The following is a 12,301-nucleotide window of genomic DNA, read 5'->3' on the forward strand; positions in this document are numbered from 1 at the left end:
GGTAACACAAAGCTATCTCATCACGATAATACACATAGACAGCAGCATTTCAGAAACTGCAAGTTTCCCCAAACATTCATGTGGTGAGCAGAATGACAGTGATAAACCACAGGCGTTGTTTCTTATCTTACCTCAGAGCTGTCCTGTCTGCTTCAGTTCTGTTAATTTTGCATTCCAGCCACAGACCATTTCAAGGTTTTCCTATTTTGTCTGTCTTTGCAGGAGTTTCTAAAATAACCATTAAAAAGTTATATTTTTTCCTTAATGTTACCTATAAGGAATAGACCATACTAGGTTTTGTCATGGCGTTGACAAGAAGTTGTTCTCTCCAGGAATATCAAATAATATGACATGAATGCTTTTCCCACTATTAGTATGTTTCAGAATGGATAAGTTGAAGTCTTTGCTTCAAAGGTGAGCAACGAAGATGTGAATAAGCAGTGTTCAATGCAATGTACTTAGCTAGTGTAAACACTGAGCTCTTTCTGTGTAGCCCAGGTCACTTGTTGGAAACCCCTAAAGCAAATTCTGCCTTTCAGAATTTAATTTTCTTACTCCACAGCTGTGGTGCCCTATGATGTGTTCTACTTTATGGCTCTTCATTCAAAATGTTGGGGCTACGAATCTGTTGTGTGAGAATCTCTCACTGATATATATATATATATAGTGTATATTCCCTGTAATTAGGCCAACCTACACAGAGCCCTGCCAACTTCAGCTTCACTGATGCTGCTCCTGACTGTGCAGTTTTAGTGTCAGGGCAACTGATTGCAAAATCTGACATGGCAGGTACACTATGAAAGCTTTTGCTAGTAGATTTGAGACCTGGTTTTGGAAATACTCAAAGAAAAATCCATGTAAGACAGTGCAGGATGGAGTTCTAGTAGCAGTCACAGCTAATCTGTTTCTGTGGGAGAGGCAGTGGTGAGTTTGCTCACGCAGAGTTCTGCAGTAAGGGAATGGTGGTAAGAGTAAAACTCTTTTTTTACATGCCCTGAGAAGCGATTTAAAAGAGGTTATGATCACCTGTGGCTTTCCTGGGATCTCTTCATTACTTGCTCGACTGAGGAATTGCATACAAAGCCATTTTAGGATCAGATCTGCGTATCAACAGACAGATGATGCTTAGAAAAGAGGAGGGTTAGTCATTAGGTATCTGGTGTGAAAGACTAAGCATCACAATCGTAAGTTCATGTGCATTCTCTGCTGGTGCTTTGTCAGGCCATATGCACTTCTCTATCCTCTCCTTTCTTAGTTATTGTCACTCTTTACTTAGGACAACCCTTACCTGCAACTATGAAGGAGAGAAATTCTTCAGAGACAAAGCAGAAGGTAAAAAACCCAACCCTCCCAACAAACCAAACAAAACCAAACCCCCCTTGTACGTACTTTAGTCGATGCTCCAAACCAGAAGCAACCTCTAACCCTCCAGTGTGCCATGAGTGCTCCTCATGGAGCAGACACCTAGGCCCCCACGATTGCCAGGGTGAAAGCCCCTGTGTCTCCTCCTGTGTGATTTCATATTGTTACTCTCTGAAAATGGATCGCCAGTCCTTGGAACACTAGTAGATGCTTCTACAGCGAATGCTACTCATTATTTCATTGCTGGTAGCTTGTCATACACTAACAGGACACAATAATACAACCCTAATGTTGGGCCCATCTGTCCTATTTCTGTCCTGTTCCTGCACCTAGATAGGAACATACTTTTTTACGTTATCAACTTTGCCAATTCAGTGCTGCTTATTGCCCTTCATCTGATTTTAGCAACTTCCAAATGTCATTGCTTCTTGATTTCATGCTGCTGAATGCCAGGGAATGGTAACGACTGCAAGCAGCGCTTGAAACAATAGGTGAGGTGCTAAGCAATATCCTGCTGTTAATTATGGAAGAGGAAGACTGTGGTGGAAGCACAGGTCAAAGACTCTTTGAGGATATTTATGCAACATTTCATTCATTCACTGCCAGTGAATGGCTCCTTAAAAAAACATTATTAGTCCATATTATCACAAAGAGTACTGGGTATTTGATGAGTCTGTGATGTGGTGCTCTCATAGACATTATCTATCTATCTACTATTTAACAGCATGTTAAATAGTAATAAAGTTAATGTAATCTGGAAGTGATTGTCTCCTTAGAAAAGAACATTTTATTCAGTGCGGTGTTGTAGATGGTAATGTTGGGATGTCCAAAGCAACCTCAGGCACTTGGGCACCTATTTCTCACTGATGTTTTTAATGGAATTAGTTTCCCTTAGGTTGCTTTGAAAACAAAGTTAAAGGCTTTTGAAGTCCTTTTATGCCTTAAATATATGTTATCAGGCTGAAGTGTTCAAAATCTTGCTTGTTAAACTGTGAAAAACGTTGGGTGAATATGTAAACATGCAGAAAGTGTAAGGCCAAAAAGCTGTTAATAAAATTTCATGTACTAATAAGAACTAAGCTTTCTAAGCTGCCCACCTGCTACCAGCGTACGTTATATGGTTGAACTTGTATTTTCAGCCATAATAAAAAATGTCTAGAAACCAGTATTCTTTATCCAAGGACTACATTTGTTTCTAATAACATCTAGTCATTTAAACAAGCTTGTGCTGGCTTATGAATAATAATGGACTGTACATTTGGTTAGGATGAAGGAACATAAATCACCGAGTGTCAGGCAGCTTAGAAACCAGTATGTCCTCATGATTGTTTAATAGAGTACAAAGGGAATTGCCTTCAAGCTAGTGAAATCTCATATCCATTTGGCCATTGGTGATCCTTAAAAAAAAGAAGAGAATTATTCTCTTATGAGTCTTGGCATAAAAATTTAATTAGCAGCCTAGCTTCTTCTGAAGATAAAAAGTGATTTCTTTTCATACAGTTACTTTCCTTCAACTGTTTACTTTGTATTTCTTTATTTTTGACACAGACAAGATCTGCTGCCTTTCACATCTATTTTTTTCCTCCTTCGGCAGTGATTTTGAAATTATTATACCTGGTTTCAGCAATTTTTTGGATTTTGCATTATGTTTCAGCATATTTGAGCACTGTTCTTGGAAGACATTCAGAACGCAAGTCAGGAAGAAATGGATACATAATCAGATTTAATATAGAGTGGATATAAAACTGCTGTTACTAAATAAAATAATTATAATAGTGATTGCTGCCATTGATGTATTGAAATGAATCTTTCTTTAGAAGAGTTCAAAGATAGTGAATATATATTAATCAGAAAATCCATCATTAGTTGGAATCAGTTACTATTTATGTTATTTATTACACTTTAATCTCTTTAGCACATGTATTATTTTATTCCTCAAGGAATTAAGTCTTAGCATGTATTTGCAGTGTCATAGTAGGATTCCTTTGAGAACCATGAATTTGATTTTTGTTTAATATTCCAGATTTAAACAACTATACTTCATCCTATTTTTCTTACATGACAAGGAGACAGGAGACAAAAGAACAAGAAAAGCCTCAAACCTTTAACTCTGGCATTTCCTCATAATATCAAATGTCTTAATGTCAAATTAATTAAATCTCTGGTCTGATATGACACATTTTCCAAAAGTGCACTGGTGTGTGGATATACTGTGGTGACCTTGAAGTATGAATGTTCGTGTATTGGTTGTTTTTTGCAGTTAGTGGAAATGCTTCAAGGCCTGGATATGTCAAAGGTTGTGTCTCTGCTTCAAGGCATTCCTTGGCATATCCATCAGTCCCAGTGCTTTGAGAGCTGCCTCAAAACACTCATCAGACCAGCAGATACCTGAGGGAGTATGTCAGAAAAGATGTGACTGACTGAAAGATGTAGTCATTGAAACTCAGCTGGCTTCTTTAATTTCTTGTATGGCCGGACATGCATGTGCCTACCTATTTCTTTATGTTTAGATGACGGCGGTGAAGTACCTCCTGGCCATGGATCCTATATTATATCTTCATAACAAATATAAGCCCTGGATAGTTTAGCTGTGAACTTTGCTATTCAGGTTTCCCAGGTGGCACGTGTTGGATGTCATACCCAGGCCTGTGACTTACTCGGCAACAGAACCCTTTCCACCAGCAGTTACTTGCTTCTAGCTGTTGTCAATATGTTTAAAGACTGAAAGTAAAAATAATACGCTTTACAACTCTCAATTGAAATTTGGAAACAAAGTTGCTTGCATTGTCTAGAAATCAATCTTTATTTTTCTAGTTGAAAAGAAAAATTGGAAAATGAATTTTTCATATATGAGGTGTTTTATTCCTTGGAAATGGTCATCTTTAGAAATGTTTCCCTCTTTCATGTCTTGTACAAGCCATTGTTTTTTAACCTTGAAGATTTAAGTTTTCATTTTGAAAACACTGAAATAAAGTGGTTTTTTCACTTCGCAGCTTCTTTGGAGAACAGGGTCAGAGTCTGGTTTTGAAGAAGATTTACTGTTATACTCAGCTTCTCCTTCCAATACCAGACTCCTTGCCCAGGTAGGTCAGTTAGGGAAGCATAACTATCGGTTCAAGTGGCTAGACTTCGTAACTGTAACCTGTAAATAGATTTTGTTGTTTTCCTGTAGGAAGAAGAGGTTGGTTGGGCTCTTTGGAGCAGACAGAGTTTGGTACCATCTAGTTTGGTACCGTCTGTCTCGTGGGAGTGGGAGACTTTGTGTGCTGGGGTAAAGGGGGTCAGTAGCAGTCTGTGCTGGGGGTGACTGGCTAATGCAGAGATCGTAGGCTACAGTGAGGAAACAAAGAACAGCTGGTCAATCCTCAGAAGAGATAAAAAGAAGGATTTCCCAAGACTAGACAAGTCTTGCTGTTGTTTAGGAAATTGCTGATCTGGCTAGATTTGAGGAGTCGTCTTCATAGGGGGGAGTCTCATATTTATGGTTTAATTTTATTCTGCTTTACAAATTGCTTTGAGCTTTTTCTATTTACAAAGTCAATTGTTGTAGCTGTTACATATATAAAACCTGGTTTTGGAGGCTTTTAAAGCCCTTGGCTTTGGGAAATTCACAGTAAAAAATGCTTTGGGCCACTACACCTCTGTGTTCTGGCTCCATGGGCTTATTGGGTAAGACTAATCTGCATAAAACTGGTCCCTGTGACTTTGCTTAGCAGCCAATCTTTCAGTCCTGACAAACTAGCCCTGCAATGAATAATGTAAAGGCAAAACTTCCCAGGAGTCTGATATGACTTCAAAGCTAAGAAAACCTAAATAACAGTGAAGGACTTTGTGGAAAAAGGAGTGTGGTTTAAATGAAGAGAGGCAATTTATGTAGTCCTGAAAAGCTTTTGAAATTTCTGGCTACAGTCAAAGACCGCAATTCCTTCATCCTCTTTCAGTACTAGACAAAAGATAGCCACACAAATAATTTACTTTCTATATAACAATGTAACCTCAACTATTTATTTTGATGCTCTTCATTTCAAAATAATGTAATTACAAAACTGTGGGGGTTATTTTTGGTGTGGTTTTTTTTTTTTTTTTTAAGAGAACTAAATGACAAGAGAATGTCAGTTCTGGCAAAATGAGACATTTCTGGTAGAGCTAGATTCTTCTTAAGCTTGACAGCCGAATCGAAGTATTGGGAATCTGAAAAAAGAAAAAAAAGTGTTTCTACGAGGCCATCCTGTTTTAGAAGCATGTTTCTTTTGGAGATATTTTCTAAAGTTACCTGTTCAGAAGAAGGAATTGTCTGGGGTGCTTCTTTCTCCCTGCTTTGAGATCCTACAGATACAACTGTCGTACTTCAAAGTCTGGATCTTGATGTTTGAAAGACATGTTTTGTATTTAGTATCTGGAATATAATTTCTTCAGTGTAAAACATCTGCTACATGTGGTTTTTCTATTCCCACAATATTCTTTGCACACTTTTCCCACAAAAAATAAAATGGCAATTTATTCTCCACAGTAAAGTTTATGGAACTTTTATAAAGTTGTAGAACATAGACTTTAAAAAATAATTTTCCTGAGTGTCTATTTATGAAGGTTGCATTACTGAAAAGCAGTGAGGTAGGATGGCAATATATTATAAGGATAAATCATGCATGCTATACCATAATTAACTTGGGGTGAAGCTTTAAATCAGCAGGACTCTCCTGGGATTTTTGGTCATCAATTCAAATTGTGGAAAAAAAAATGTCTTTAATGGCTACTTTCAGTTTTACAGAATTTTTGGATCCATTCCAGCGGGTTATCCAGCCGGAAGAGATCTGGCTGTATAAAAATCCTTTGGTGCAATCAGACAACATACCTACGCGTCTTATGTTTGTAAGTACTAAAGGTTTATTGGTCGCTTGATGGCTGTAACTTTCATTTGATAAGCAGTGAGGGAACCTTTCGGAAGTGTAGGATGTACCTTTTATTCTAATGACAGTTGTTTTCTAAACCAAGGATATCCAAAATAGCAGTATGTAGGAAACCGTGGGGGTTTCCTAAAAAGCAGCATTACCAGGTGACTGAATTCAGGAATGCTGATTTTACAGTTTAAGATTTAAGCTAGTGTTAAGGTAGAGAGATGCTAGAGAAATGATTAGAGAAACTTTTTGAATTAGCTAGTTGGGTGACTTGACAAAACCTTGCCATGCTCTTATTAGGTTAAGTGCTTAAATTTTAAAATCTGATTTGTTTTAGGTGTGTTAGGCACCAAAAGATTTGCCTCCCAATACTTTTTGGTGGTTTTTTGTTTTTTTTATGTAGATAAAACCTTTGTTTCAGCTTCTGCCAACAATCCTGAAGTCATTGGGAGCATACTTTATGTCTCATAGAGCTGCTCAGCTGTCACCATTCTTCTGGCTCACCCCAGCACAGCTCATGCTGACATGCAGACTGGCTGCCTGTTTCTGATGGTTTGGTTATAAAAATCCATTGTTTTGATAACCTTCGCTAGCAATGATTAACAATCCTAAGTAAGTACAGTAAGACAGACCACTACAGAAATGCTAAGGGATTACGGGTATAGTTTAGGCTATTAACATAAGTAGGTCAGTCTTTGCAAAAGCTTCATCAGTCAGAGTGGAGATTTTGCAGGACTGGGCATGGCAGATGAGGTCAAATCGCAGTACCCTTATGTCAAAGCATCTTTTCCTGTGTCTTCACTGAAGCCAGGGTTTTACTTTTCAGATTAAGAGCTTGAATTCAGAATAAGTGCAAATCAGCTATGTAATTTGTCTTCAGTATCTTTTTTCAAAGGCTCAGGCCTTCAGTTAGGAAAACTTTTTGACTGAGTAAGGAAAAACTTGAGGGTACTTCCTATTTATGAGGTGACAATATAGCCCAGCCTTCTAAGACAGAGGCTGAAGACGTGGTTTTTAAATTCACCAGCATATTGTTTATATTGCATTAAGAAGCTCTAAAGGAATTTTTCAGCGTGGATGGGTGAAACCATGAGTGTTTTTCTGGAATGGAAGGCGGCTGTGTAAAAAACAAAAAAAAGAAAACCGAACCAAGAGTTACATTGTTGTGCTAGGAAAGACTGAGTCTTTCCTTATGCTGAGCATTACCTTGCTGCAGGGTTTGTCTGATCTGACAAACTGAAGAATTCAAGGACCAATGGTGAATCATTGCACAGGGGTTTGCTGCAGTGGTGAAACTATTTTTGAAACCAGTTGGGATAATTGTTAGTCCTTCCTCTGTTCTCTAGGCAGTAGCCACTGCGAAGCACAACTCTGGGATATAAGCGTAGTACATTTCCCTGTTAACCACTTCCCACAGAGCCAGCTTTTGGTACACTTTATGGCAGGTGGAACTCTGAGGCAGCTCTGAGTCAGAAATGTTTGTATACCCCACGTTCTGTTTCTGGCTCAGACCATGACATCTCAGTAACTCAGTGAAGAGCTTCTTAAATTAAGAAACTTAGATAATTTCTACATGGTTTTTCTTATTTCTTTAATTAAAAAGAAGAAAAATCCGTCTCTAGCATTGATCACAAGATTTCATTATGTGAAGAATTTCTTGCTACTAGTGTTGTACTCTGATGTTGAAATATATGGATATGGATTACCAGAAAGCAATCTCTAAGAGTTTATGAAATGCTGGCTTATTTTTATATGCTAAGAGCCTTGAATTCAGGAGAAAGTTGTGAGTACTCCAAATCCAGATCCAAACTACACAGAGCTGACCTCTGCATGGGTAGCAAGCAAGCCACTAAGGACTGAAAAGACCTGAGCCTTGTTCTGTGTCTCTATCGGTGGATATTACTTGTCTTGGAAAGTGTAAGATACTGTCAACTTCTCTTGAATGCATGGAAGTATGTGGGAGTCTCTGTAACTTTAGCATATTTCTGGCATGCCAGGATGAATAATGAATGAGAGATGTTGTCCATGTTTCACAAAAGCAAAGCAACGTTAGAACACTTTACTGCTGAAAAAGAAAACATTACTGAGGTGCATCTAAGGAGAGTATTGGTCATTAGACTGTTGCTAAATCTGTTATGGATATGAGCCATACAGAATGTTTTTGCAAAATAAAGAAAAAGGAGTCATTAGCAAGCCAAACTTTCTTTACATGTGCATTTTGCTGCAGGATAAAAACCACCTTCCAGCTAATGCTTTTGTGTAAGGAACAGCAATGTACTGCAAACATGAATAGTTCCTCATCATTCTCAGAAATCCATATGCCTGTGAAATATGAGGAAATTTGCAGTTTTACCAGATTTCTGAAGATTGATTGTGAAGTGGTTTGGAACAAGCTGCCACTTGAATTCTATTCTTTGTTGATATTTTCTGCTGTTCCTGCTTGTTCAAAATATTTCTAACTTCATTAAACCACCACTATAGGCTTGTCAGCCTGGCTATATTTCTATGTGTTCTTCAACAATGGAATGCAGATATCTTTCTTCTTTTCTTTCCTGGTGGCAGTCCTTAATTTTTAGAGTGAAACTAATAATTCTAGGTTTGCTTTAACTATTTTTATTTCACTCTTTGTCTTTGAAAGCAGAATTTAAACTATTGCTGAGGATAGAGAGAAGTGAATGTTTCTGGAGCAGTAAAATGGCACTGGCATCCTAATGCCTAATCTAATACCAATCCCATCCTAATCTATCCCTTCTGTCTACAGTGTGTGTGAGATTCAAGTGGAAATGGTGCATCTTAGGCAGTGCCTTTCTAAATGTAAAAAAAAGAGGAGCAGAGTCCAGACTGTGTTTTAATCTGCATGGGTCACTGAGATAATATTTTGCAGATGCAAGTGAGGGGAATCTGGTCCAAGATGCACTACAAAAATAATAAATACAGTGCATTTTCATTTTGTTCCCTACTCAGATATTCTAAAAGCATGAAGTGAGGACTGAGATTAATCTGTATTATAAAAAGAAGAGTCACGTGTCTTTTGTTATAACACTTCTGTCCTGAATCAGTGTCCCTGTTTCTTATTTCAGTGGTGCTGTTTAAGAAGGCACTGTTCAACCTCAGTAAAGATAGTATAATCTTATTTAAGACCTGGTGCCCCTTGTGCCATATACAGTTTAATTTTTGCCTTGTTTAAAAAAACCAGTCACTCCCACTTTTCTTCAAGAGAATAAATGCTTTTGAAAGAGCTTGATTTATTTATGAACAAATGGGATTGTGAAGAGGTTTGTAGATTCCAGAAAGGAATTTGTTAATTCAGATTGGAACCAGCAAGAAGCATAAATGGACTACCTTGCCTACAAGTTGCCTTTTACCTCTGCAAATGAAGGTCTGCGACAGAAGGGATGATGGAAGGACCAGTTGGGAACAAAATCATAGTTTCCATGACAAACTAGTAATGAAAAACTCCCTGGTACTGTGCTTGGGAGAAACTGATAGGTATCTCTGGAGAAAGATGATATATACCTGCTCTGGGAGAACAGACTGCAGTATACAGACTCTGCACAAAGTAGGCTGCTTTATGGATAACTGGCACATTTACAGTGAATCATCGACCACAGTCCAAATTGCTCCATGATAACGAAGATGCTGTTTGTGGGAATCAAGTTTGTGCATTGATGTGCAGATGCCATTTCAGGTTCCTTGTGGGAGGAATCCTGTCCTACAGCACTGACAATAAAAGAATATAGTTCTGCTTAACCAATGAGTATACTCGTAGATGTCCAGGTGTTGCTTTTCTGGTTTTGAACAAAATCAAGCCATTGGCTCCACATCCAAATGCTTGGAAACAGAAGAATCATAAAGACATGGTCTTCTCAATGCATTCAAGAATGATGGTTAAAAAGAAAACAAAAAGTAAAATAGAGAGCATTTTTAAATGTCAGAAAGTTGGTGCTGGAGTCTGTTATGTTGAATAGGGTCTTATGGAGAGCACAGCCTGGATTGGCTGCCTTCTGGAGCAATGCTTAGTGTGGAAAAAATGTACAAGATCTGTGTGGATCAATGAATGAATTTTGTGGACTTCATAGACTGTTGATTTTTCATTTATGCAGCTGACATTTTAAGTGCAGCTCCAAGCAATTACAAATCAATTATAACCCTCAGTTATATAACAATTTTAATGTATTCGTTACCCTGTAGTTGCAAAGACAAATCATCCGACTTTGCCTAAGGTCAGGAGTTTGATAAAGATCATTCAGCCTTCCAGTTTAAATGGAGCTAACTGGAACTAATTATTGATCAGTTGGACTGAAAAAGGAATTGATGCTCTCACACATTGTATTTGTTATCTCTTACAGGCAATTTCATTCCTTACGCCACTAGCGGTCATTTTTGTGGTGAAAATAATCCGGCGAACAGACAAGACTGAAATTAAAGAGGCTTTCTTAGGTAACGTATGTCATACTTCAAGATGGAAAATGTGTGATAGCTCTGAAAGATTGATTCCAATTGTAGTCTAAGCCTTGAAGAAAACCTGTCTCCATTACCGTTCATTACAGTAGTTTTCAGCGCAGTTATAGTTGCAAGCCATCTCACAAAAGCCTTTGTTTTTATATATGTTTCTAAATGTACAAATTCTGTGCCTTAATTCCACAATCTAGCTAGCAAGGGCCAGAATTCGATCAGCAAAGTCAAGACCATCTGAGAGACTGTTCAGACATGTATCTTCTGTCACAGCCAATCTATTACTTACCTCTTATGTACACTTGCAGCTATTCTAAATTAAGGATTTGACTGGAAAGTCCTGTGAGACTCAGCTGCTTAGTGTAGGAAATTATTCCTCTTATTGTTTTCTCTGACCTTCTCCTGGACTTTACTCTTGCCCACTGCAAAATCTATGCTCGTGGCCCAGCCTTTTTATTCACAAGCTGATGTTTCATCTTAAACTGTGAGTGAAGTTGGATGTGCTCTTAATCCTGGACTGTCACCTGCTATGGCTGTGTTACGGGTGAAGTCTAATTATGGGTGTGGACAGCAACTTTGAGCAGAGAGGCAGGTAGTCTATGGGGGTGGTGAGTTTTAAACTCTTCCAGCTAATTCTGTCTGCACCTATCTTTTGAAATCTTTTGGTAATATATGCCCAGATCCTTCTTACATAGATATTGCCAGAGACCAAAACTGACTAAAGCACTTTCACTGGCAGAGGATACTTTGAAGCATTAAGAAATGCAAATATTTTTGTTGGCAGTATGTTTGAAATATGCCTAATTCTGTTTTACTGACTAATTTACACTTTAATTTATTGGCCCTTAAATTGTAAGGTCAAACTGATACTCAGCCTTGCCTTAACTAGATAGGGTGTAAATGGCACTATGTATCTGCCTTTGAAAATCTTTTTTTTTTTTAACGTGGCTGTGTTCCCATAGCTTGTTCTTTCTCCAGTTGCTCTAATAAAAGTGTGAAGAGATGCTGGTTTTGTTTTGGCTGCTGCCAGTCAGTTGTAGTAAGTTCTGAAATGACTTACAGTGACATTTTACTGACAAGTCCATTCAGTAGAAATAATTCTGATTCATAAAAAGCGTACAGTCACAGTGCTGAGTTCCACTTTCTGTTGCTTAGGAAGGAAAGGAGCTTTGGATTAATTTCTCCTTCACTTATTCTCACCTTTTTGTTCTAAAAAGACATTCATTTTTTTTCTGCTGTTCTTGCCTTCTGTTTTGATTCCATCTATAATGTACAGGAGAAAACTTGCCACCTTCCCCAGCATTCTCCTTGCTACCCAGACTTTAAAGAAACCCCAGTCTTGATGTTCTGTTCTGCAGGGTTGTTCAGTATGTGCCATAAGTATGGAACTCCTTGTGGCTTAATTATGTTTGAGTGTACTGTATGTTAATATGATTCAGTATGTTAATGTGTCTGGTGATGTGAAGCTGATGTGAAGATTCACCACCTGTGGTGGAGCTTCACTGATTTGCTGAGATATGGCACGTGATGTTTGTAATGAATGATCAGGAAGTCCCCCAAAAGGTCAGTTTCTTTAGACATTGTATGTA

The 12,301-nt window shown here is 38.0% G+C and overlaps 1 protein-coding gene across 2 annotated transcripts in view; it reads left to right on the forward strand.

The window, feature by feature from the left end:
* The window catches only part of PLPP4 (phospholipid phosphatase 4), a 64,207-nt gene that overhangs the window by 13,731 nt on the left and 38,175 nt on the right, over positions 1-12,301 (forward strand). For both annotated transcript variants that reach the window (XM_075107522.1, XM_075107521.1), the window contains exons 2-3: positions 6,123-6,231; positions 10,607-10,697. In XM_075107522.1, the coding sequence (XP_074963623.1) occupies positions 6,123-6,231; positions 10,607-10,697 (200 nt within the window). The remainder of the gene's footprint in view (positions 1-6,122; positions 6,232-10,606; positions 10,698-12,301) is intronic.

The sequence above is a fragment of the Phalacrocorax aristotelis genome, chromosome 12 (genome assembly GCF_949628215.1).
Source record: "Phalacrocorax aristotelis chromosome 12, bGulAri2.1, whole genome shotgun sequence".
NCBI classification, from domain to species: Eukaryota; Metazoa; Chordata; class Aves; order Suliformes; family Phalacrocoracidae; genus Phalacrocorax; species Phalacrocorax aristotelis.